This window comes from Pristiophorus japonicus, chromosome 17 (genome assembly GCF_044704955.1).
Source record: "Pristiophorus japonicus isolate sPriJap1 chromosome 17, sPriJap1.hap1, whole genome shotgun sequence".
Lineage (NCBI taxonomy): Eukaryota > Metazoa > Chordata > Chondrichthyes > Pristiophoridae > Pristiophorus > Pristiophorus japonicus.
The window spans coordinates 10,641,680-10,669,149 of NC_091993.1; the positions used below are offsets into that span (position 1 = coordinate 10,641,680).

The 27,470-nt window shown below is 42.0% G+C and overlaps 1 protein-coding gene across 8 annotated transcripts in view; it reads left to right on the forward strand.

The window, feature by feature from the left end:
* The window catches only part of tcf12 (transcription factor 12), a 318,722-nt gene that overhangs the window by 217,746 nt on the left and 73,506 nt on the right, over positions 1-27,470 (forward strand). For 6 of the 8 annotated variants that reach the window (XM_070858349.1, XM_070858348.1, XM_070858350.1 and 3 more), the window contains 2 exons: positions 5,986-6,127; positions 6,375-6,439. The exons of the other annotated variants lie outside the window; for them this stretch is intronic. In XM_070858349.1, coding sequence (XP_070714450.1) covers positions 5,986-6,127; positions 6,375-6,439 — 207 coding nt within the window. The remainder of the gene's footprint in view (positions 1-5,985; positions 6,128-6,374; positions 6,440-27,470) is intronic. 8 annotated transcript variants of the gene reach the window in all.

Sequence of the window (27,470 nt, forward strand, 5' to 3'; positions counted from 1 at the left end):
ATCAATTATTAAGGATGTCATAGCAGCACATTTGGAAAGAGGTGATATGAAAGGTCCAAGTCAGCATGGATTTGTGAAAGGGAAATCATGCTTGACAAATCTTCTGGAATTTTTTGAGGATGTTTCCAGTAGAGTGGACAAGGGAGAACCAGTTGATGTGGTATATTTGGACTTTCAGAAGGCTTTCGACAAGGTCCCACACAAGAGATTAATGTGCAAAGTTAAAGCACATGGGATTGGGGGTAGTGTGCTGACATGGATTGAGAACTGGTTGTCAGACAGGAAGCAAAGAGTAGGAGTAAATGGGTATTTTTCAGAGTGACTAGTGGGGTACCGCAAGGTTCTGTGCTGGGGCCCCAGCTGTTTACATTGTACATTAATGATTTAGACGAGGGGATTAAATGTAGTATCTCCAAATTTGCGGATGACACTAAGTTGGGTGGCAGTGTGAACTGCGAGGAGGATGCTATGAGGCTGCAGAGTGACTTGGATAGGTTAGGTGAGTGGGCAAATGCATGGCAGATGAAGTATAATGTGGATAAATGTGAGGTTATCCACTTTGGTGGTAAAAACAGAGAAACAGACTATTATCTGAATGGTGACAGATTAGGAAAAGGGGAGGTGCAACGAGACCTGGTTGTCATGGTACATCAGTCATTGAAGGTTGGCATGCAGGTACAGCAGGTGGTTAAGAAAGCAAATGGCATGTTGGCCTTCATAGCGAGGGGATTTGAGTACAGGGGCAGGGAGGTGTTGCTACAGTTGTATAGGGCCTTGGTGAGGCCACACCTGGAGTATTGTGTGCAGTTTTGGTCTCCTAACTTGAGGAAGGACATTCTTGCTATTGAGGGAGTGCAGCGAAGATTCACCAGACTGATTCCCGGGATGGCGGGACTGACCTATCAAGAAAGACTGGATCAACTGGGCTTGTATTCACTGGCGTTCAGAAGAATGAGAGGGGATCTCATCGAAACGTTTAAAATTCTGACGGGTTTTGACAGGTTAGATGCAGGAAGAATGTTCCCAATGTTGGGGAAGTCCAGAACCAGGGGTCACAATCTAAGGATAAGGGGTAAGCCATTTAGGACCGAGATGAGGAGAACTTCTTCACCCAGAGAGTGGTGAACCTGTGGAATTCTCTACCACAGAAGGTTGTTGAGGCCAATTCACTAAATATATTCAAAAAGGAGTTAGATGTAGTCCTTACTACCAAGGGGATCAAGCATGGCGAGAAAGCAAGAATGGGGTACTGAATTTGCATGTTCAGCCATGAACTCATTGAATGGCAGTGCAGGCTCGAAGGGCCGAATGGCCTACTCCACCTATTTTCTATGTTTCCAAGTAGAGATAAGTACACCGAATTTCTACTGCATGCTCCTACACTCAGTCGACTGAATACAATTACAACTTGCCTCATGTCTTTAATATAGAAAAACATCCCAAGGCCCATAAGTTTTCACACACAAGACTTGGCAAAAGCGTGTGGAATTGGAGGTAACCTATTATATTCGTATGGAATTGGTTACGAGGTAGGAGACAGAGAAGGGATAATGGGTATGTACTCCAATTGGTGGAGTGTAACTAATAGTGTCTTCCAGAGATTTGTACTGGGGCCTCGGCTTTTCACAACATTTATCAATGACTTCGATGAAGGAGTAGAGAGCCGCATATTCAAGTTTGCTGACCACACTAAGTTAAAGTGGCACAGTAAATAGTGTAGAAGTTGACAACATGACATTGATACATTAAGTGAGTGGGCAAAACTGTGGCATGCGAAGTTCATTGTGAAGAAGTGGGACGTCATCCAATTTAGACCTAAGAAAGATAATCAGAGTATTTTCTAAATAGTGAGAAGTTAGAAATGATGAAGGAGCAGAGAGATTTAGGGGTTCATGTACAGAAATCACTAAAAGCTAGTAGACTTCTACAAAAATGATGAGGAAAGGTTGCACAGCCTAGGCTTGTAAATATAGAATATTAAGAGGTAATCTAATTGAGATGTTTAAGATGATTGAAGGATTTGATAAGATAGATAGAAACTATTTCCTGTAGTGGGCAAGTCCAGAACAAAGGGACATAAACTTAAAATTAGAGTTGTTCGAGACAATGTCAAAAGCTAGGCCGTTCAAAGGTGAAGTCAGGAAGCACGTCCTCTCACAAAGGGTAGAAATCTGGAACACTCCCAAAAAAGCAGTTGAGGCTCGGTGAACTGAAAATTTCAGAACTGAGAATGATAGATTTTTGTTCGGCAAGAGTATTAAGGGATATGAAACCAAGGTGGGTAAATTAAGTTAATTAAGATGCAGATCAGCCAAGATCTAATTGAATGGCGGAACACGCTCTCGAGACTGAATGGCCTGCTCTTGTTTCCGAGTTCCTACGTTCATAGAGGTGTAATCAGCCAAAATAGTCACTAAGTCAAAGGAGCAGATATTAGGAGGGATGTTTGGTGAAAGGGGTGGGTTTTAAGGGGATTCTTGAAGGAGGTGTGGGAGGTGGAGCAGCAGAGTGGTTTATGAAGGGAATTCCACAGCATTGAGCCTAGGCTGAATGCATGGTTGCCAATGGTGGGGTGAAGGGAAGTGGGTGCACAAGAGGCCAGAGTTGGTGGATTGGTGAGTTTTTGGGGGGCGGGGGCGAGCTGGTGGAAAGGGAAGGGTGAGGCAATGAAAGGATTTAAACACGAGGACAAGAATTTGGAATCTGAGGCATTGGGGGGGACTGGGAGTTAATATAGATCAGTTAAGTTGGACTTGGTGTGAGATAGGCTATGGGCAGAAGAGCTTTGGATAAGCTGATGTGTAGTTTTGCTCAAATGTATGTAGTTTTGATGTTCAAAGTGCATTGTGTGTATTAGAAATCGAATTCCCTGCTGGAGTCCCATGAGTTGAGAGAAAACACCGAATGCAAAGATGCGAGTCACATCTTGTAATTTTCCAGTTGAATTTGCGCTCCATTTAAATATGAACATTGTGTTCAGGGACAGTAGTAATTAGAACAGGAAGGGCAACTCGAAAGAACAAACCTACTCTGCCAAGTTCCAAACAACAATTTGTTCAAAGATGCCTGAAGTGCAAGTGAGGCATCCAGAAATAAGGTTTAATTATCAAGCTTGGGAAAGTCAGATTTTTTTTCTAATGAGTCGGCTTGGGATTGAGGCTATTTAAATCGTTTTAAGTTACAACAAATGAAAATCAGAATGAAAGAAAGGGTCTGTTATTTCTAGAGACAGATAGCAGTGGTTTGTATCTTGTTTCCTTAGGCTGTGTGTGAATTAAAGCAATCCTGGAGAAGTGCAAAGGACAGTGAGAACATGTATGATTCGACAATGATAGCAATATTTCCTTGATGCTTACTATCTGAAGGAGTGTGGTTGCGGGCAGCTATTTCAGAATGGAGATCATAGATATGGAAATGCAATGGGCTGCATAAATTCATCCGACTTCTCCATTTCAGAATCCTAATGTGAATGGCAAAGGTTGAGTCAGATAGACTAAGGTATAATAATTTATCTAGGATGCATCCAATTTGAAAAGAGCACCACTTTCAATAAAAGGTGTTTGGCAAAACTTTTTTTAAATTATTTGGGGAGAGTTCAGAGCTGGAAGCTCACGGTGATGCCTTTGACATGTGGTTATGCATTTGTTGTGATTGTATAAGCAAATCATGTGTTTGGTAAGCTATCCTCTTGGTTTACAAACACTTTCTTCATGATAATGGATTCTCTCTAACTTAACTTAATTACTGTTTTGTTCTTCTTAGATTCTGGTTGTAGGACAGTGATGTCTTAAATTTTCTTTCTTTGAAAGTTATCTTATCCCCATATGTTGCTTGATTATTAAATGTTATGAAATAAATGACTTATAAACCCTCTTTGTGCTCTTCAAAGCAGGAAGACTGTTAAATATCAGACATTGTTCGCTTACCTGATTTCTGATTTGATTTTAATGAAGAGCTTTTGATTTGCTGATGCGCAGAGCAAAGTTTGTTCCTGCAGTTTAATTTCAATTCTGAAAGTAAAAGAAAACTGTTCTGGAGTAAATTTCAGAGACTTAGTTTACAGAGATCTAAAATCATAAAAATGTCAGCACCAAAATAATCTGCTTGGCCCAGTGAGCCTGTGCGAGCTTAAGGTGACCATATGTTCTAAACCGAATCTGGGGTCGCAGGGTGGGAGCACAGCAAAGTCGGTTGGGTCGAAGATATAGGTTGCGCAGCACAGCACAGCAAGGCAACATGTTTTAGCAGCCTTTATTTTAGCGGTTGGACATGTACACTACAAATGCAAAACAAATGCGCATATAATAACCACAGATGTGATGTCACGCTATGGAAGTGCATTCAAACACCTGACTTCTTTCTCTTCTCCCCACCCCCCCCCCCCTGCATTGCGCCCAGATTAGCCCGGCCCCCAATGACTGTGACCGGGTCCTCCCCCCGAGGCCTCTCCCTCACCCACCTCCGGCGCCAACATCCATTAACACAAGCCCAGCCAGAAGCACCAACAACAACCGGCGCATGTGCAGAAAGACTGTCCAGTCAGGCATGCACAGAGAGGCACTCCGGCTGTTAGAGTCGCAAATTGACAGCTCAGCGGCTGGCGGGGGGTGGGGAGGTACACTTCAGGGACCATTTTTGTGAACCGGAAACATTGTTTGCCCGGGGACTATACCTGGAAAATGGAGATGTATGGTCACCCTATGCGAGCTCCACTTCCATGCTTTGTATTCTCATTTCCCTGCTGTATCCACAGAATTTGAAATATTTTTAATCTTCATGTGTTTTAACTAATTTCCTCTTAAACATGCATTTGTTTTTGTTTGATAGTAGTTTTTTTTGGATAAACATATGTATTAACTCTTTCTTTGCGAATGGAGGGTAAATTTGATAGTATTTATCTTTATGGGTACGCTGTTCTCTCTACGCTTCTAACCCCCCCCCCCCCCCCCACTGGGCCCATATTTCTTATTTGATACACAGTGAAACCAATTGTGACCAGGTCCCATGGGATGAAGGGAGTACATTTAATAACACACCGTTACTCAGATTCCCATACTTGAACGTGTTTTGTAATGGCGAAATCCATTTCTAATATGTGCATGCAGTGAAAATATTAGTACATTGTTACTGTTTTGCCTGTTCATTTAGAAGTTTCCAATTGAAGAAAATACTTTGTCCTTTTAGACTTTATTGAAGTTTAAAAAAATAAAATTTAAAGTTGCTGTGTTCATTTCACTCGGGATGAGGGTGGTCGGAGGGAAAGATCTGATTTATACAGGTCCTCCAACTAAAGTAAACGCAGCCCAGATAACCCACCCTGATTGTGAACTTCCTGTGCGACATTGTTTGGGGATGGATTGACACCCTGCAAACAGTGCAGCACCATTAGTGGTACTAGACTGCTGGATTGCTGTTCTGTATTGTTCTAAAATATCTATTCTGATCAGTTCACTTACCACCTCCTCGTCCTGCCGTTCCTCAACATGATTAACAGGCTATAATGTGAACAGTATAGAAATAAAGTGGATTACATTCAGTTCCGCATAGTTTTCTGTTGTACTATTGTTTTCTAATGTCTCTCATTTTGAACTGTATTGATTGGCAAATAATTATGTGGTCATGTAACTTTCTATGTGGCCAACCGTACCACAATAACTTGTTCATTATATCGCTGTGTATAGGCTTGGTGATTGTAAATCGAGACCTGCTGATTGCTCAAAATAACTAGTGCAGTTCAGTTTTATTTCCATTAAATGTCTTTAACATGCATTGAGTATTTACCATGTAATTAGATAACTTCTAGTAAAAAGGTTGTTTGTCAACGTGTTATTTTTATTTACATATAACCAAGAAGTTCTGTTAAGATTTAGTGCCGCTTAAGCTGAGCTGACTCCGTGCCAAATAGGGATCGATATTAGCAGGTTCTGCTGTAATTATTTGACCGTTCTTATCCAGGGTTGTTATTTGGTGTTTTTATTTTTATAGAACTATCCACCACATTCAGTTTCACCTACAGACATCAACCCCAGTCTTCCCCCAATGTCTAGCTTCCATCGAGGGAGTACCAGCTCCCCTTATGTTGCAGCCTCACACACACCACCAATCAATGGATCAGAAAACCTTTTGGGTATGTTATAAGAAAGCATTGACTTCCACACCCGAGTGGAAAGTAGTAATCAGCTAGTTAGTAAAAATGATGTTGCATAACGTGCAACTACAAAATTACAACTTTGTTCCTTAACATTATTCCATAAACTTCATATCACGCAATAAATATGCGGATATATGGAACAAAATTTTTATTCAAGTGCAAAAAAAAATGTTGACCTTTTGAATAATCCAAGTGTTTTATGCTCCAATTACATTGTGCATAGGGAACAGAGGAAATACAGCTGGGGGTTCACAGACAGGTGATGCACTTGGAAAAGCTTTGGCGTCTGTGAGTACTGAATCAAACCTTTTAGCATCTTTTAAAAACTTAGATTTACCCAAAGTAGTTTTTTAAAAAAAAATAACATTTTGATGAATAGCATAATTTCATGGGGAACCAAAAAAACCCTTGCACGTTTGATTTTTCGACAAAATACAGACCTCAAGTGCAGTTCATCATCAACACTAATGTGTGCTGATTTAACCCTTTGAGAACAGCGTGATATTTCTGCACAAAAATCAGATCATTTCCGAAATTTAAACGAGCGCATTTGCAAGTATGATAGAAAATGCATACATTTTGAAAGCTGCAAGGGACATTCAGTACTCAAAGGGTTAACTAACATTTCCAGTGTAATTTTATTGCATTTGTATTTTTACTGTTTTCTCATTTGAGTTCTCTTTCAAATTTGCATTAATTCAGTAACTTTATTTCAATAAGGCACACTTGCTGATGTTATAATAGGGGCAAGCTTGCAGTAAAACCTAAAACAACAACTTTAACATTGTTCAAAAGCATTAACTGTTTTGCGTCAGATAGAATAAAATCCCTCTGCTAGCATTTAAGCTATGGGACTTAAATGTTCACAAATACTAAGCCGTACATAATCCTAAACGATAGTTGTTATTGGAATACAGAAAAAGGAAGTATCAGCTGACACTTTTGAAGCTTTAATGTGCTGCTTTTGTCCGTTGTCTGGGAAACCTTCCTTTTTGATTACATTCGAAGCTTTGAAGATTTATCCCGGAAAGAATCAGGAGTGACATATTGAAAGTTAGATCAGAGGCCAGAGAGAGGAGGCTTGCTGTTTTAAAATGTAATTAAGTATTATAAGGTGTTTTGTTGAAATCATATTGATAATAGAAAATGCAGAAATGCATGCCATAGTCACAGTATTAATAATTCAGGTATGCTTTTAGATTGGGACTCCCTAGGTGGTACTTACAGCTGTGAACATTTTTACCGGTAGTTGTGGGTTATTAAAAATTAAGTCTATGAATGAAGCCTATTGAATATGTTGGCAGTGGTTGTGCTCTGCTGCATAGCTTGCCAAGTCATTGAATCAATACAGATACAGATGATATAGTTTGTGTTTATAGTATTACTTCAATGGAGGCAGCTTTTCATTTTTAAATGTGCCATTTCAACTTCACACATGATTTAAATACTACATGATGAAAATGGTCTGTTGATCATGCTTATGAAGCATGTATGTATACCTAGAATTGTAAATTTATAACGCTACCACGTATGCTGACTCAGTTTTCAAAATAAGAAATGGTGTGTAAGCAGTTCTAGATCCCCAATGCTAAAGTTTTCAAAACTTGTGCTTGTGACTGTATAAACTGAAGTTCAGCAATTTGCTGAGATTAAGAATTATGATCTAAGAAGCAAAGCATTTGTTTTCACTCATTTCTTCTGTACTGTTGATTTTTCTTTTGCTTCTTGCTAATTTTCTTCCCTTATCACCGGAAAGTGTTAATTGCTTGCTGGGGCGCTGACTATCCTCTGGTACCTTGCCCAAGTGCCTATTATTTATACGAGCCTTAGCACTGAGTTTCTGTATGCTATTTGATAGCCAAGCCTCATATGGCTTCCTCATGTGCACACTCAGCAAAGGTAGTGATCCAGTGTGGGAACCTTAGATGATTTCCTCTTTCCTAATTCAGGGGCTCTGAAGCTCATTGTAATGCTCCTGCAACTAGCCCTCATTGTGCTCCACATCGATTGAGGAAGGATCCTGGGGCCTCCTTGGTCTGTGTGGATCACGGAGCCATCAGGGAGGATTTTTCTAATAGGTTTGACTGTTACTGATGACTCGCTTCAACATTGGTGCATGTCTTTTTGGCACATTGTCCAGATAAAATGGCTTTGTCACACAGGCATGTAGACCTTTTAAGAATAAAACTAACAGGAGAAGGAATTTATTTACTTTGTGTTTAATATATTGACAATGCTGAAAGTTGTGAACTCTTGATTTCTCATGACCTTTAATGACAATTCGTGAGTATGAGAGAAAGACTATAATGGAGAACTGAAGATTTTTCATAGCACTTCTGAAATGAGTGTTGCCTTAATGGCTATTGGATCTTACGCTATATATTGAAAAATTGCTGAACCAATTTATGGAATTTAAGAAACTCTCTTCTCTTTCCTCCCCCCAACTATTTCCTGTTGACAGTACGAGGTTAGATTGTTGTAGAACACTGAGCTAACCAAGAATATATTTACATAATCTAGTGAACCTAATGTGAGCAGTGTTTTGTGTCAGAAGGTAATGCAGTCTTGTCTGATTGATATCGGCTATTTGCCCCATTTGCTTCTATTGGCTGACTCAACATTTATTCAGAACTCTTGGCAAATGATTGGTAGGTGGGGTGGAAATTTTTATTTCAGTAAATACATATTCGGATTGAACAATATCATCATGCTCTTTCAAAACCTCCATCACAAATGACCATTTGCAAGTTATTCGTAAGCCTTATGATTTGCTTAAATTGCTATTTAAATGATATTGCTTTTAACGAAACGCCAACGTTTACTTGCTGTAGCTTCATAATTATAAAACACAAACTCCTGCACAGGTTTTCAAAATTTGTTAATTTACAACGTAATTTTGAATCTTGAGGCGAGATATGTCACTTTGGGGAAATCACCCAAAGTCAACATCAAGCTTTCTCAGGTCAGGTTTAACATGGGTAAGTGGATACAGAGTAAGTGATAACTGGTGTGGTAAGAAGTGATGTACTTTTTGCATTGATGCCAAGTGGTTTTGGGTACATTTCCATGCAAAAGTGGTACTACAACTCCGAGAAAGACCCAGTGCATTGGAGCATTGAGGTCTGAAAGGCCCTCCAGGAGGTCATCTCATATCAGGTTGAGTTGCCACAGAGTGCCGTATACTCCAGCCTAAAGCTACCTTTATCTTTACTTTCTCTAAGATTCTGATGGGGATTTATAGGGTAGATGCTGAGAGGTTGTTTCCCGGCTAGAGAGTCTAGAACTAGGCGGCATTATCTCAGGATATGAGGTCGGCCATTTAAGACTGAGAGGAGGAGGAATTTCTTCACTCAGAGGGTTGTGAATCTTTGGAATTCTCTGCCCCAGAGGGCTGTGGATGCTGACTCTTTGAGTATATTCAACGCTGAGATAGATAGATTTTTGGACTCTTGGGAAATCAAGGGATATGGAGATCGGGTGGGATAGTGGAGTTGAGGTCGATGATCAGCCATGATCTTATTGAATGGCGGAGCAGGCTCGAGGAGCCGTATAGCCTGTTGCTGCTCCTATTTCTTAAGTTCTTGTGTTCTTTCTCGAGGACAGCTAGGGATGGGCATTAAATGCTGGCCTTGCCAACAACGCCCATGCCCCGTGAATGAATATATATCTTTTGAAAAATAAAACTCTTTGTTCTAAGATTGTGCTTTAACTTCAGCTTCAGAAAAGCACTTCTGCACTGGTATGATTTCCCCCCCCCCCTGTCCCCACCACCACCACACTTTGACGCAGCCATTTTTAGCCCCTTTCAGTGAGATTGCACTTTAGTGCCTGCACTCACTTGGAACATATTTGAAGTTGAAGCTACCCCAGATTTTTGCCTGTAGGAACCTTACAGTTGACCGCAAGAAGAGACCTTCATCTCACTAGTCTAGGTTAGTTTTGAAGAGAAGTGAAAAGGCATTGTGCTAACCCACTGCACCACCCAGTCCCTATCTTTTGGGTTTTTTCCCCCACGTCTATATTATAGAAACGGAGAAATTTACAGCGCAGAAGGAGGCCATTTCAGCCCATCGTGTCCACGCCGGCCGACAAAGAGCCGCACGGCCCTTCGTCAGCAGTCCTAAAGGTTCCATACAAACCCATGAACAATAACGGAAAGGCAAAGAGCATCCAGCCCAACCAGTCTGCCCCACACCACTGCAACATCCCTTTAGCGAGTTGGTCTCACCGCAGGTAAAGGGTACACAGCCAGATAGGGAATGGAAGACCAACAGGAAGAGCAGTGCAGGGAAGGTAGTGCAGGGGTCCCCTGCGGTCATCCCCCTGCAAAACAGATACACCGCTTTGGGTACTGTTGAGGGGGATGACTCATCAGGGGAGGGCAGCAGCAGCCAAGTTCATGGCACTGTGGCTGGCTCTGCTGCACAGGAGGGCAGGAAAAAGAGTGGGAGAGCTATAGTGATAGGAGATTCAATTGTAAGGGGAATAGATAAGACATTTCTGCGGCCACAACCGAGACTCCAGGATTGTATGTTGCCTCCCTGGTGCAAGGGTCAAGGATGTCTCTGAGTGGATGCAGTGCATTTTGAAGGGGGAGTTGTCAAGGTACATATTGGTACCAACGATATAGGTAAAAAACGGGATGAGGTACTACGAGACGAATTTAGGGAGCTAGGGGTTAAATTAAAAAGTAGGACCTCAAAAGTGGTAATCTCAGGATTGCTACCAGTGCCACGTGCTAGTCCAAGTAGGAATCGCAGGATAGCTCAGATGAAGACGTGGCTTGAGCAGTGGTGCAGAAGGGAGGGATTCAAATTCCTGGGACATTGGAACCGGTTCGAGGGGGGGTGGGACCAGTACAAACCGGACGATCTGCACCTGGACAGGACCAGAGCCAGTGTCCTAGGGGGAGTGTTTGCTAGTGCTGTTTGGGAGGAGTTAAACTAATATGGCAGGGGGATGGGAACCTCTGCAGGGAGACAGAGGGGAATAAAATGGAGACAGAAGCAAAAGATAGAAAGGAGAATAGTAAAATCGAGGGCAGAGAAACCCAAGGCAAAAAACAAAAAGGGCCAATTTACAGCAGAATTCTAAAGGGTCCAAGTGTGTTAAAAAGACAAGCCTTGAAGGCTCTGTGCCTCAATGCGAGGAGTATTCGGAATAAGGTGGACGAATTAACTGCGCAGAGAGCAGTTAACGGATACGATGTGATTGGCATCACGGAGACATGGCTCCAGGGTGACCAAGGCTGGGAACTCAACATCCAAGGTATTCAGCATTTAGGAAGGATCGACAGAAAGGAAAAGGAGGCGGGGTGGCGTTGCTGGTTAAAGCGGAAATTAATGCAATTGTAAGAAAGGACATTAACTTGGATGATGTGGAATTGGTTTGGGTGGAGCTACGGAATTCCAAAGGGCAGAAAACACGAGTGGGAGTTGTGTACAGGCCACCAAATGGTAGTAGTGAGGTTGGGGACAGCATCAAACAAGAAATAAGGGATGTGTGCAATAAAGGTACAGCAGTAATCATGGGTGACTTTAATCTACATATAGATTGGGCTAACCTAACTAGTAGAAATGCGGTGGAGGAAGATTTCCTGGAGTGTATTAGGGATGGTTTTCTCGACCAATATGTCGAGGAACCAACCAGAGAGCTGGCCATCCTAGACTGGGTGATGTGTAATGAGAAGCGACTAATTAGCAATCTTGTTGTGCGAGGCCCTTTGGGGAAAAGTGACCATAATATGGTGGAATTAAGAAGGAGAGTGACACAGTTAATTCAGAGACTAGGGTCCTGAACTTAAGGAAAGGTAACTTTGATGGTATGAGGCGCGAATTGGCTAGATTAGACTGGCAAATGATACTTAAAGGGTTGACGGTGGATAGGCAATGGCAAACCTTTAAAGATCATATGGACGAACTTCAACAATTGTACATCCCTGTCCGGTTGTAAAAATAAAACGGCGAAGGTGGCTCAACCGTGGCTAACAAGGGAAATTAAGGATAATGTTAAATCCAATGAAGAGGCATACAAATTAGCCAGAAAAAGCAGCAAACCGGAGGACTGCGAGAAATTTAGAATACAGCAGAGGAGGACAAAGGGTTTAATTAAGAGGGAGAAAATAGAGTACGAGAGGAAGCTTGCCGGAAACACAAAAAATGACTGCAGAAGCTTCTATAAATATGTGAAGAGAAAAAGATTAGTAAAGACAAACGTAGGGCCCTTGCAGTCGGATTTGGGTGAATTTATAATGGGGAACAAAGAAATGGCAGACCAATTGAACAAGTACTTTGGTTCTGTTTTCACAAAGGAAGACACAAATAACCTTCCAGATGTACTAGGGGACCGAAGGTCTAGTGAGAAGGAGAAACTGAAGGATATCCTTATTAGGCGGGAAATTGATGGGATTGAAGGCCGATAAATCCCCAGGGCCTGATAGTCGACATCCCAGAGTACTTAAGGAAGTGGCCCTAGAAATAGTGGATGCATTGGTGATCATTTTCCAACAGTCTATCGACTCTGGATCAGTTCCTATGGACTGGAGGGTTTCTAATGTAACACCACTTTTTAAAAAAGGTGGGAGGGAAAAAACAGGTAATTATAGACCGGTTAGCCTGAGAAAGCAGGAATGGGGTACTGAAGTTGCATGTTCAGCCATGAACTCATTGAATGGCGGTGCAGGCTAGAAGGGCCGAATGGCCTACTCCTGCACCTATTTTCTATGTTTCTATGTTTCTATGTTTCTATGACATCAGTGGTAGGGAAAATGTTGGAATTAATCATTAAGGATGAAATAGCAGCGTGTTTGGAAAGCAGTGATAGGATTGGTCCAAGTCAGCATGGATTTATGAAAGGGAAATCATGCTTGACAAATCTTCTGGAATTTTTTGAGAATGTAACTAGCAGAGTGGACAGGGGAGAACCAGTGGATGTGGTGTATTTGGACTTTCAAAAGGCTTTTGACAAGGTCCCACACAAGAGATTGGTGTGCAAAATCAAAGCGCATGGTATTGGGGGTAATGTACTGATGTGGATAGAGAACTGGTTGGCAGACAGGAAGCAGAGTCGGGATTAACGGGTCCTTTTCAGAATGGCAGGCAGTGACTAGTGGAGTGCCGCAGGGCTCAGTGCTGGGACCCCAGCTCTTTGCAATATATATTAATGATTTAGATGATGGAATTGAGTGTAATATCTCCAAGTTTGCAGATGACACTCAACTGGGGGCGGTGTGAGCTGTGAGGAGGACGCTAAGAGGCTGCAGGGTGATTTGGACAGGTTAGGCAAGTGGGCAAATACATGGCAGATGCACTATAATGTGGATAAATGTGAGGTTATCCACTTTGAGGGCAAAAACACGAAGGCAGAATATTATCTGAATGGCAGCAGATTAGGAAAAGGGGAGGTGCAACGAGACCTGGGTGTCATGGTTCATTAGTCATTGAAGGTTGGCATGCAGGTACAGCAGGCGGTGCAGAAGGCAAATGGTATGTTGGCCTTCATAGCAAAGGGATTTGAGTATAGGAGCAGGGAAGTCTTACTGCAATTGTACAGGGCCTTGGTGAGGTCCCACCTGGAATATTGTGTTCAGTTTTGGTCTCCTATTCTTTGGAAGGACGTTCTTGCTGTTGAGAGAGTGCAGCGAAGATTAACCAGACTGATTCCAGGGATGGCTGGACTGACATATGAGGAGAGACTGGATCAAGTGGGCCTTTATACACTGGAGTTTAGAAGGATGAGAGGGGGATCTCATGGAAACATATAAGATTCTGACTGGATTGGACAGGTTAGATGTGGGAAGAATGTTTCCGATGTTGAAGTCCAGAACAGGGGGACACAGTCTTAGGATAAGGGGCAGGCCATTTAGGACTGAGATGAGGAGAAACTTCTTCACTCAGAGAGTTGTTAACCTGTGGAATTCCCTGCCGCAGAGAGTTGTTGATGCCAGTTCATTGGATATATTCAAGAGGGAGTTGGATATGGCCCTTACGGCTAAAGGGATCAAGAGGTATGGAGAGAAAGCAGGAAAGGGGTACTGAAGGAATGATCAGCCATGATCTTATTGAATGGCGGTGCAGGCTCGAAGGGCCGGATGGCCTACTCCTGCACCTATTTTCTATGTTTCTATACTAAAAACGTCTGCACTCCATTCCAACTGGAGCCATGTTCATTTGAAAGAACATGAATTGCTAAAATAATTTGTAACCTGCTCCAAAAGTAAATGTTCTGTGAATCAAGCAAGATAGTTTTTCCTCAAATTGTTGTCTGAGTAAGTTAGTTAGTGTGAAAGATTTTTTCAATTGGCTCAAGGAAGAAAGGCCAGGACAAAAAGGTGTACTCACTGGTGGGTGGGCTTTGGTTGTCACAGTAATGTGATTCTGTCATCCTGTGTTGCTTGGCAGGAGCAGCCAGGTTATTCCATAAATCATTTCTGTCATAGCTGATGGTGATGCATTCCATCTGCTCTATCAGTACATACTATGGCCCCAAATTTCCACATGATTTGCTCCTGATTTTTAGGAGCAACTGGTGTAGAACAGAATATCTTAGAAATCGGAATTCTCGTCATTTAGTTTGCTCCAGTTCTAGTCAGTTAGAACAGTTTCACTTTGGAACAGAATTTTTTTTTCAAAAGGGGGCGTGTCCGGCCACTTACGCCTGTTTTCAAAGTTTCGTCAGTGAAAACTTACTCCAAACTAACTTAGAATGGAGTAAGTGAAGATTTTTGTACGCTCGAAAAAACCTTGTCTACACTTTAGAAAATCAGGCATAGGTTACAAATCAGGCGTAGGGAATGGTGGGGGGGGGGGAGGGGGGGTGTTAAAGGGAAGTTTACAAACATTAAACACTTCAGTTTTACAAATAAAGAGCCATCATCAATAATAAATGATAAATACATCAATAAATCAACCAATAAATCAATCAAAAAAAATTAATAAGAAATAATTTTTTTTAAATCAATAAATAAAACATTTTCTACTTACCGACTGCAGCACCGGGAGCCCTCCAACAGCATGCTGGGATGCCCCCCCCCCCAGTGTGTCTGTCAGTGTCTCTATCTCTCTGTCTGTCTGTGTGTGTCTGTCTATGTTTCTGACAGCGAGGGGGGTAGAGGGAGAGGGGGGGCAGCAGAGGGAGGGAGGGGGGAGAAGGGGGGAGGGGGGGAGAAGGGGAGAAAGGAGATGGGGGGGGCGGGGAAAGGAGAAGGGGGAGGGAGGCTGAACGGGCAGGGCCCGTACCCAGCACCAGATTTACAGGTAGGTGGCGTTTGGTCGGGGGGAGGGAGGGAGGGGGAGGTCAGGTCGGGGGGAGGGAGGTCAGGTCGGATCCAGTGCGGGGGTGGGGGGGGGGGGGCGGGAGTCGGTGTCTGGTCCGGTCCGGAGACGGGGAGCGGGAGTCAGGTCGGTGTCCGGTCCGGAGGCGGGGGGGGGCGCTGGGAGAAGAGTGGGAGTCGGGTCCGGGCGGGGTGGGGGGTCGGGTCCGGTCCGGAGGCGGGAAGCGGGAGTCGGGTCGGGAGGAAGCAGGAGCTGGCCGTGGGAGGAGCCTTATTCACGCAGCCCCAGTGAGGCCATTCGGCCAGGGCTAGGGGCTGCGTGCTTCGGGCCCCTCCCACACATTTTCGGGCGCCTGGAGCTACTGCACTTGCGTGCCCACTGTAGCACGCATGTGCAGAGGTCCCGGCACTGTTTTCAGCGCAGGGACCTGGCTCCGCCCCCTACAGCTCGTGCTGCGCTGCGCCGTGGGCCAGAGGACCTGCAGGGAGGTGGAGAAATACGGAGGGTTTTTTTAGGCGCACTTTGTGGCGCGAAAAACGGGCGTCCAGGTCGGGACTGCGCCGTTCTCAGCGCGGCTCGAAACTTGGACCCTGTATTCTGCAGAGTACAGATCCCTTGTTTCAGTCCATCTGTTTTTCCTGACTTTATGCAATTGTTTCAACATTAAATTTGTAACACTGAAGTTTTCTGAGAAAAAGAAAACATCTGGTTTAAGTTATCAAGTGAGTAAAATATGTTTCGCATCCAGCAGCAAATAATTTTCTCCCAAGCAGAATTGATTCATTTTGATGCATATGTTCCAAAAAGAAACGCAGTCCCATATATAATGCCTGTCTAAGTCTTCAGCAGTGAATTAATTTAGAGACTTGAAGATTGAATTTTGGAGATAGATTTTTTTTTGAGAGAGTTTACATTCTGATTTTGTAAACCGAGGTCATTTGGTAAAGGAAGATATATGAAAATAATTGATATTAATTTGATCTCCTCGTGGTGGAGAATAATTAGTGTCATTTTGAACACCATACCAAAGTTTCCACGCCCAGCTTCATGCTAAGTGTGGAAAATTAGTATTTAACAAATTGTGTACTTAAGAGTCTGAAACTATGGGCTGGACTTTAGGTTTTTCTGTTTTCGGGGCGATAATGGTGGCGGGGCAGGAAAGTTAACGGCCGGGAATAGTTTGCGCTTTAGTATTTAAGTTTGGGCATCTGGGCCCTGCGTCAGTGGGCACAGTGCTCAGGGAGGCGTTGCATATCTCTCTTGGCGCGAGGATAGGAAACTCCCGAGCTAAACAGCCAGCCTGGGTGCGCTCCGAGAGAGGCCTGGGGGCGGGGGGATACCAAAAAAACCCACAAAAACATTACCCACGCCACTGCAGCACAAATTGCAAAAAAATTAAAACACTCCGCACTTACTTTTGGAGTACATTACCATCCTTTCCGCCACCGGGATCGTTGGACTGTTCTCGTTTGCCAGGCGGCGCGATTCAGGGCAAATGGGTCGGGCAAGACTCGAAACTTGCGCCAGTGTCGCAACCAGGGCGTTGCACACCTGGCGCAGCTCTTCGGGGCGGTGCTGCTCAGCGCCGCCACAAAACCTGACCGGCAGATCGTGACGGGACGCTGGAGACCTCGCCGCTGACTCTCACACCGCTCCGGGGCGAAATCCCGAGCGTAAAGGACCGGGAAATCCAGCCGGATATCTAGAGAAAGAGAAATTCAAAGATGGTTACTGTGACTACTTTGATAAAGGCCAATTTACAAGATTAGCTTTGTGGCATGGGGATACCAGGATGCTATTTTCTAAATGATCAGATAATATTTGGTGGTTCAGGTTGGGTATCTGTTACCATTACAAGTTGGTATCCTTCAGGCTGGCCTCTTTTTCCAGAGTTTTTGATCATCTTAACCATAGTTATGAGAATCAACGACATTATCCTGGTAGGTAAGAGGTTATGTAAATTATCTATGTAATTTATTCTTGATGAACCCATGATTGGAGAGCGGGTAAGCAGAAGCAAGTGAAAACATGGGCTGGTGGCTGTTAAAAAAAGAACAAAATTGCATCACATCTGAAATGCTTGACCTCTGGACTTGATTGCGTAACTCATATAGAATCATAGAAATTTACATGTCTGTCCCGGACAAAAAAGAGCCTAATGCCATTGTCCAGCTCTTGGTCTGGCCTTCTAGGTTGCGGCACTTCAAGTGTATATCCAAATACTTTTTAAATGTAATGAACGTTTCTGCCTCTACCACCCTTTCAGGCAGTGAATTTCAGACCCCCACCACCCTCTGGGTGAAAAGGTTCTCCTCAACTCCTCTCTAATCCTTCTAACAATTACTTTAAATCTATGCCCCATGGTTATTGACCTCTATGCTGGGAGAAATAGGTCCTTCCTATCCATCCTAACTAGGCCCCTCATAATTTCAGACACATCAATCAAATATCCCCTCAGCCTCCTCTGTTCCAAAGAAAACAACCCCACCCTATCCAATCCATCCTCATAGCTAAAATTCTCCAGTCCTGGTAACATCCTCGTAAATCTCCTCTGTACCATCTCTTTGTGCAGTCACATCTTTCTTGTAATGTGGTGACAGGATGAATCTGGTCAGATCGACACGCAGTACTCTAGCTGTGGCCTAACTTATATTTTATACAGTTCAAGCATAACCTCCCTGCTCTTGTATTCAATGCCCCTGCTAATAAAGGAAAGTATCCCGTATGCCGCCTTAACCACTTTATTTACCTGTCCTACCTTCAGAGATCTGTGAACATGCATTCCAAGGTCCCTCTGTTCCTCTACACTTCAGTGTCCTACCATTTATTGTGTATTCCCTTGCCTTGTTCGCCCTCCCCAAATGCCTTACCTTGCGCTTCTGCGATTTGAATTCCATTTGCCACTTTTCTGCCCAGCTGACCAGTCCATCGATATCTTCCTGAGGTTTATTCCTCACTATCAACCACATGGACAATTTTTGTATCATCTGCAATCTTTTTAATCATGCCTCTTGCATTGAAGTCTAAATTATTGATGTATACCACAAAAAGAAAGGGACCTAGTTCTGAGCCTTGCGGAACCCCACTGGAAACAGCTTTCCGGTCGCAAAAACATCCATCGACCATTACACCCTTTGCTTCCTGCCATTGAGTCAAGTTTGGATCCAATTTGCCACTTTCCCTTGGATCCCATGGGCTTTTACTTTTCTGACCAGTCTGCCATGTGGGGCCTTGCTGAAATACTACATCAAAAGTCACCCCTCCTTGTTGACTCCTCAAAAAATTTTATCAAGTTAGTCAGACAGGACCATTCGTTACCAAATCCATGCTAACTTTCCTTGATTGATCCGTGCCTTTCTAAATGACGATTAATACTGTCCCTCAGAATTTTTTCCAACAATTTGCCCACCACCAAGGTTAGGCTAACTGGCTTATAATTATTTGTTCTATCCCTTTCTCTCTTTTTTTAAAACAATAGTACAACATTTCCAGTTCTCTGACACCACGCCTGTAGCCAGAGAGGATTGAAAAATGATGGTCAGAGCCTCTGCTATTTCCCCCCTTGTTTCTCTTAACAGCCTGGGGTACGTTTCATCTGGGCCTGGCAATTTATCTACTTTCAAAGATGCTAAACCCCCTTCACACTTCCTCTCTCGCTATGTTTATCTCATCTAATATTTCACACACCTCCTCCTTAACTACAATGTCTCCATCATCCCTCTCTTTTGTGAGAGGCATTCAAGGAGGAGATAGTGAGGGTTCAAAGCAAATATGTTCCCACAAAGAAAAAAGGTGGCACTCCCAAATCTCTGGCATTTTTATCTCACCACTCTTAAGTTAGTAAGTTCTAGTCTAATGCAGTATAAAACATGGCTATTGTAAAGTTTATAATCAAGCTAAGATTGTATCATCTAATTTCTTTTGGATGGCATGAAACTAGGTGATTGCATAATTCATCTTCCAGATGATATTCCTTGGGGGTTGAGTAGGTACCACGAACCTGAAAACTGCCTATATTTACATACCCATCACAGAGAACCACGGCATGTTTTGGAGCTTCTAGTTGACGAGCATGTTTAAACCATACAGGATGCAACTGACCTTCCATGGACCCTTAGCCCGCACATGCTATGTATGCTGCATATCTGTGCAATACATAGATGAACATCCTGTCTGCCCATGGTTGTGGGAGGAAGGATCAAACAGACAGAGTAATAACATTGTAATTGGGTTATTCGCATTTTTAATTGACAGTCTTACAGACTAAATGTCAACTGTTTCTTAATTTACAAACATTGAAACTTCCACTTCAGAATGGGAATGGATTTAAGATGTTCACAAATTTCAGACATCTCCTTAATTTTGTGAATTGCAGTATTGTCAGAACAACCTCTCTCTCTCTCTCTTGCTCCCTCTGCTGGATGTTGGATTAAGCAATGTTCCCTATAATTCTTTTTGGGCCGTGTGGCCCCTTTATCAGGCTGCGCGGCTCATTTGCGGTGGTTGTATTTAAAAGCTGGTGAGCTGGTTGCGCAGATATCCAGAGCACCACGCGACCGTGCAGCTTCAAGGTACATTGCTGGGAACACACGATGGTCACATGTCAGGACTTTTGATGTTTCTTTTCTTCAAGGAAAGGATTTTGGAATTGAGTTGTATTTAAAGATTGTATTTTAAAACCAGGCAAATTCACACATTTTTAAAAAGAAGGGCCGCAGGCTGCAGGTCTTGAAGATTATGTATTAAAGCCAGGCAAGCCAGCTTGCGGAATGTCACACCATGTTTATACTCGGAGGACCAATTTTCTCATCCCAGGCCCGATAGCCAGGATGACCAAGGACATTGAACAATTCGTTATCCTGTCTTAGGTGGCAGATAAATATTTACACCCGTTATGCTGAGGATGTTTCTATTCACGTGGGCACAACTTCAGGTGTTTGCGGAGAATATACTCCTGGGATTGAGGGAGTATTGGTTCAGTTGACAGGCCTGCTGGTGAACCGCTGCATGGAAAAATGTCAGAGTCATCGGCCTTCTGCTTCCTGGAGTCAGAATTAACGGAAAAGAGGGAAAACCCCATGCTCAGAGGCAATCCGATTTTAAATAAGAGCTTGAGGTGTCACCCCAAGGCCTGGAACTGGAATATAAAAATGCAGGCGATTAGGGTTTGCTGTTAGCAGTAGTCTGAAAGAAAAGTAATTCCACAGCAAGTAAGGTGTGATTTATTTATTTTTTTCCTTGTGTTTTCAAGGAGAGAATTAACAGCTAAGTAGGTGTGGTTTGTTTTGACAGTTACTCCGTTAATTTGCTGTCTGTGAAGTCAGCTTAACGATTAGTATATGACCTCATACCAAATATTTTTAGTTCAGCCTATGAAAAGATGGGAAAGGTGCACTTGAAGGCTGGTGCTAAAGATGCAATATCCAATTCGGATCACAAGGGGTCCTATTATTACACCCTATCCTATAATTAGATAATGGGCGGCGTGGACACACTCCTGAACTGAAGACATTCAGACTGCTTGTGGGAGTGATGGGCACAACTCACATCAAACCATGGATGAGCCAGAACGTTCTCCAGTAAAGCATTGGCAAAGTCAGTCATGCTTGCCCAAATATCTCCACCTAAACCTCATTACCCATCTCTTCTTCTCCCCAGCTGCTTACACATGTTGAATGGAATAGAACGCAGTCTCTGTGTTCTGTTTAACCTGGAGCCAAGATCAATAAGGCAACATACTTTTACCTTGACAACATTGCTAGAGTTTGCCCCCACTTCATCCCCTCTGCTGCTAAGTCTTATCCATGCTTTAGGTATTTCAAAATTGAACCTTTCAAACACCCTGCTCACTAGCTTCCCGTGTTCGTCTCTGTGCAAACTCAAGCTTGTAGAGAACTTCGCCAAGATTCTGTCCCGTACCGCATCACCCCTCTCGTAGTTTCCATTTGCGTCCCAGCTCCCAATACATTAAATTCAAAATCCTTATCTTCATTTATAACTCTCTCCATGGCCTTGCTGTTCCTTGCCTCTTCAATCTCTTCCAGCACTGCATTGGAGCTAGTGCTTTACAGTCTTCAGTGCACCCTCTCCATGTGTCATTTCTCACGATAACAGCTTTCAGCTATATGGATTCTATCCTTTGGAACTTCATCCATAAGCCATTTCACTTTCCTCCTTCTCTCCCTCCTTTAAAGCCTCTTCAAAGCACATATTTATAACCATGTATTTAGTTATTGCTTCTAATTCTGGTACTGCTATCTGTTCTCTTCTATGTAAAGCACTTTAGGATATTTTATTACATTAAGGGCACTATTTAAATGAAAGTTGTCTTGCATGCATTGGAAAGGGTGCAGAGACGAACAATATGAATAATCCCAATTATGGACATGAATTATGAGGAAAGATTATAGAAACAAACTGTACAGACTAGAAAGAAGGTTGAGGGGACCTCATAAATCCATATCATTAAATGACACAGATAAAATACGCAGTTACTCAGTTTAGTAGGACCAGAGGGCATAAATTCACATCAATGAGAGGAAAAGACAAAGCTGGGAACAATCAAAATACAGTTGCATGCTGGACTGAGAGAAATTGGGTACTGAAGGGACAAGCTTTCATGGGTTGAATGGCCTTTTCTTGTTCTTGACTGGTCTAGTGTTTCTTTTTTAATGCACTTTTAAAATGAGCAATGAGGCCTCTCATAGTGGGAAAAATACCAGCCTGCTTGGTCCAAACTGGTGAACTGTGTGAACATACTGGTCGATGTCTTTTAGGCTGGATTTGGCTTTGAATCATATATTATGCACTGTTGCCTTGCATTAATTAAAAGTAGTTTGGAGAAAGTGATATTTGCACAGTTCTGGACACCATAACAATGGTATAAAAATGCCATTTGCACACTAAGATTAGGCTGCCGTGTTTGACTCATTGCTGGATGCCTCTTGTATAACGCACATCACGTAGGGAATTTTAAATTAACTTTTTTGTGAAAGTTCCAGGGTATGTTGCAATTCCACGAATATTCCATAATCTTGGTGCAGAATCAAAGTTCATAGGGTATTTTACTCAGTTATTGATACTGTGGGTTTATCTAAAGATCTGCAGTGGATTTCATGGACATTCCATTTGGTGTATTCTAATTCATACATAAGAACATAGAACATAAGAAATAGGAACAGGAATAGGCCATATGGCCCCTCGAGCCTGCTCTGCCATTCAATAAGATCATGGCTGATCTAATCATGGCTGATCTGATCATGAACTCAGCTCCACTTACCCACCCGCTCCCCATAACCCCTTATCCCCTTATTGTTTAAGAAACTGTCTATTTCTGTCTTAAATTTATTCAATGTTCCAGCTTCCACAGCTCTTTGAGGCAGCGAATTCCACAAATTTACAACCCTCTTAGAAGAAATTTTTCCTTATCTCTGTTTTAAATGGGCGGCCCAAAGATCATGCCCTCTAGTTCTAGTCCCCATCAGTGGAAACATCCTCTCTGCATCCACCTTGTCAATCCCCCTCATAATCTTAAACGTTTCGATAAGATCACCTCTCATTCTTCTGAATTCCAATGAGTAGAGGCCCAATCTACTCGACCTTTCCCCATAAGTCAACGCCCTCATCTCCGGAATCAACCTAGTGAACCTTCTCTAAACTGCCTCCAATGCAAGTATATCCTTTTGTAAATATGGAAACCAAAACTGTCATGTATCTCACACTACTGTATATAACTATCTTACCATGCTATACATGACTGTAACTAGATATGACCTGTAACCATAAGCATACTTTACCACCAGGGGTGCACTTGCAGGGGACACTGCATACCTGATCCACAGTTATATAAAGGCAGGTCTCAGGCAAGTGAGTCACTCGAGAGCTGTGAAATAAAGGTGCAGGTCCTGAGTGACCTTGACTTCAGCATGTGCCTCGTGTAAGTCTGTACTGCAGGGTCAGGACTTTACAAAAACTCCACACAATATTCCAGGTGTGGCCTCACTAATACCTTGTATAACTGTAGCAAAACTTTCCTGCTTTTATACTCCATCGCCTTTGCAATAAAGGCCAAGATACCTTTGGCCTTCCTAATCACTTGCTGTACCTGCGTACTATCCTTTTGTGTTTCATGCACAAGTACCCCCAGGTCCCACTGTACTGAAGCACTTTGCAATCTTTCTCCATTTAAATAATAACTTGCTCTTTGATTTTTTTTCTGCCAAAGTGCATGACCTCACACTTGCCACTGTCACTTTTTCTGAAATTGCCAGAAACATTTTTTGTGAAAGAAGCATTTTATAATGGGTTTGCAGTTAGCTGTAGTATTTCAATTGTCAAATATTTATTCCTGTTTGTTTTTTATGTCTTAATTTTATTTTGTTAAGTTCTCTAATTTTTCCTGGTAATCATGTTCTGTTTTACACTGAATACTGTCCAAAACGACATTGTTTATTTAACAATTACTTCAGCTAAATTTTTTTTAAAGTTTTATTTGTTGTTCCTCTGTCCCCTCTCTTTCAAGATGATTTCAAGTACACCACATCAAAATGGAACTGCCATACATCTCTCCTGGCTCTTCTTCCTCCCAAGACTTAAAAATATTTGGCAAACAGGTTTTGTTGATCACGGTTCCCTTTTAATATATAGGGTCCTAATTATTCTTTATCAATCCTACCATAACCCAATTTTTACATGTCACTTTTCATGCAATACCTTATGAAAACATACTTTAATGTTGTCTATTGATGGTGAATCTATTTTGTAATAATTGTAATTATATTCCAGTGGAAAATCATGAGTAACCAAGGAAACAAAGTATCTTTTATAACCCAAACATTGTGAGTAGAACATTTTTGGAAAGCAGTCAAATTCCATAGATGATAGTCACTCCCCAGTTTAAAATCTGGGCATTTGTGCCATTTCTGATGGATTTTACTGAACATTTGCCAAGCAGTATTTCTTTAAAGTTTTGCCCACAACAATGTACTGAAGCAAAAATATCTGGTTATTTCAATATTAGTGCTAAATTAGAATACTTAGATTCCTAACAATAGAGTTTTTAAACTAGATGTTTCATTCACATAAAAATCTTCATTGTAATAATAAAGGTTCTGCAATTGAACAGCCCCAAGAACTCTGGACACCATGTTGACTGTTGGTTTGTTCACCAGGATAAAAACTTTGAGAAATAACGTATAAATTAAATTGTGGGTTCAGTACAATTTGCAGAATAAAGGTTATGTGAAGTCTAAGTGCAGTGTATACATTAACAAAGGCAATTCATCGGGCATAAACTCTTGGGATGGGTTCATTGGGCAGAACATTGTATGAATATGATCATAATCCCTTCTTAATTGTACAGTGGCATATTGGTACCCTTGTGACCAGAATATTTATCAGTGATAATTCAGAGTGCCATGTTTGCTGAAGAAGTGGATTCTGGTGAAAATTATTTTTATTCAAATTACTTTAAAACTTAAAGCTTATTGGAGCCAACTGTGAGTTTATTTTTATGAAGTTCCCAAAGCTGCACAATTGGGGCTTTATCTCCCAGGAAACTCTAACTGAGTCCATTCTTGACTTGCTGATGTACTTTGATCAGGCATTCCCTGGATTCCAGCACCTTCCTCCTTTGTGCTCTATCATATAGTAGTGTGGAGAAATTTAGGACAGTCTGCAGTGATATTTTTGGGATTGTACCGACTTTGCGGGACTCCCAGAGCTACTGAGGAATCCGTGTTTCTATCATTTATACTGTGGTATTTCATGTAGAGCCCAAGTTCAGTAAAATTCCCAGTACAGGGAGAAGTGCCTATTTGCTCAAAAATTGAGATAGTGGATAACTGGGATTACAAAAAAAACTATTTTGGAGCTCATAAATATGTGACTTTTTAACAGGCTTTCTCAACCAAGTTAGTGCAGCTCTAATCTAGGCTTCTGCAGCAGTCAAAGCTGGGCTCAGGCTAATGAGGATTATATTACCCTCTGTTGCAGCAGTCCATTGAAGACTGCCTTGACCCACAAACTAGGGCAACAGCTTTGCAGTGTGTCGATCTACATGAATAAGAAATTCAAGGCTCCCTATGGACTCCTTTTGTAGGGAAGGGACTTATTGATCAAGTCAAAGTTTTTCAAAAGCTTGAAAAAATAAACAAAACCTGAAATTTCTAAAATTACATGCTGCCAAAGGTGACACAAGATCTGTGTTCCAAGGATGTGCAGCGTGGACAGACCAATGCACAGCCCTTATCCAACAAAATGCAGGAAGTCAGCAAAACTTTAAATTCTCTAATATTGGGTTTTCGTTCCAAAATTAGGTGAGAATTTCAAACACTGTTGGACCCAAGTGCCTGAGCTCCTTTGTAGTTGTAGGATAAAATCAAGATGGTTATACGACTGCAGATTAGTCAGTGCACTTTGGAGAATGGTTACAGCCCTGGATCTCAAGAATGTGCACTTGAACACAGGGATTGAAGATCCCATACAAAATACCTGTCCTTTTAATATCCAGCACAAGTGATTGCATTTTGCCTTTAGGACTGAAACAAAAATGTAGCTGTCCTGTCGTCGTCTTGTCTGGTAGCTAACCCTTTCATTCAGACACGAAATGCAGAGCTTGACAAGCACACTTGCATTGTCTCAGCCGATATCAAAATGTATACTGCAAAGTTTGCATTTGTTTCCAAGATCTATATTTGTGAGAGGGGCCAGCACATTTCAAATATAGACAGACTTTGTGATTTTAGTATGACAGCTACTTGTTATAGAAACCTGACAAAAGTTATTTAAAATAACAATTCGGCATATAATTAGCAACATTTTGTTAATTTCAAGGGGATGATTACTGGAATTTCTACTGCAAAAAATGTGTATGTTTACTTGCTCATTGTTTAATAAATGCAGAATAGTTTATCAAGATCTGATGTAATGTTCGTTCCATTGCTCAAGGACTGAAGAGAGATCCTGTGGAGGCACAGGATAATTCCTATAGCATAAAATAATAAGGGCTTTCTGTTTGCTATTCTGGGTGTTGACCTAGATAGTAAGGCCACTAAAGACATATAAAGGCACAGGTGACACAGCTATGAGAGTGGTCTAAGATACAAGAGCAAAACGATCTAGAGGAAAGAAGGGAAGGGGAAAATGAAATGTGCAACAACAACCAAATAATCTGTATAGAGGCATTTCTCAAACCAAAGCAGCTACATGGTCTGTCCTAATCTATACAACTGATGAAAACTCCCTCCACATTACACCTGAGCATCGTCCAACAGATGGTAAACCTTTCAAGAAAAGTGAACTCTTATCATAAATTGAGAAACATCCCAGTTATAACCAGCAGAGAACAAATCCTTGGAACCTGTTTCTTGACCTTTGTTGACATTTCACTATCATTGAAGTGCTTCAAGACATTAAGTTTGAATGCTCTAATCTCAGGCATAATATTGTACACACATCCTCTGGCCCCACGGATCCTGTGCCTTTAGATGCCTGTGATTCAGAAACAAGTGAGTTGAATAGACTGATCCATGAAAACAAGAAGTTGTAGTTGTGTGAATAAGAAACATTATTTTACTAAGCTGTTAATTGGTATTTCTGCAGACTCTGTCTGAGATTCCTGGTTTCCTCTGGCAGGAGGGGAGAACAGCCTAGAATGTCCAGCTTTGTGAAATGGACCTGGAAGGTCGAGTCGTTCATTTATCAGTTAACTGCTGTCTGAGATTTGAAGTTTTTAATGAGCAATGCATGCATTTCACACTCCTAAAATGGTTAACTTTGCTTGTCTTGATTTTGGTGTGAAGTGTTATGTATGAAGTTTAATGGGATAAAAAGAATGTTAGATTACTTGGTATATGTATGGTTGTGTGTATGCATTTTTCAAAAGGAACTCAAAGTACAACATTTGCTTTTGTTCTCTCTTTTGCTTTTTCTTGCTCCTTGCCACTTTTTCATTTTTCAATGTTGCACTGAGATCTGCCTGCCTGCTCTGGTCAAAGTACCATTTATGTGTTCTGGAATTAAGTCTTGCATAGAACAGAGTAGGGAAA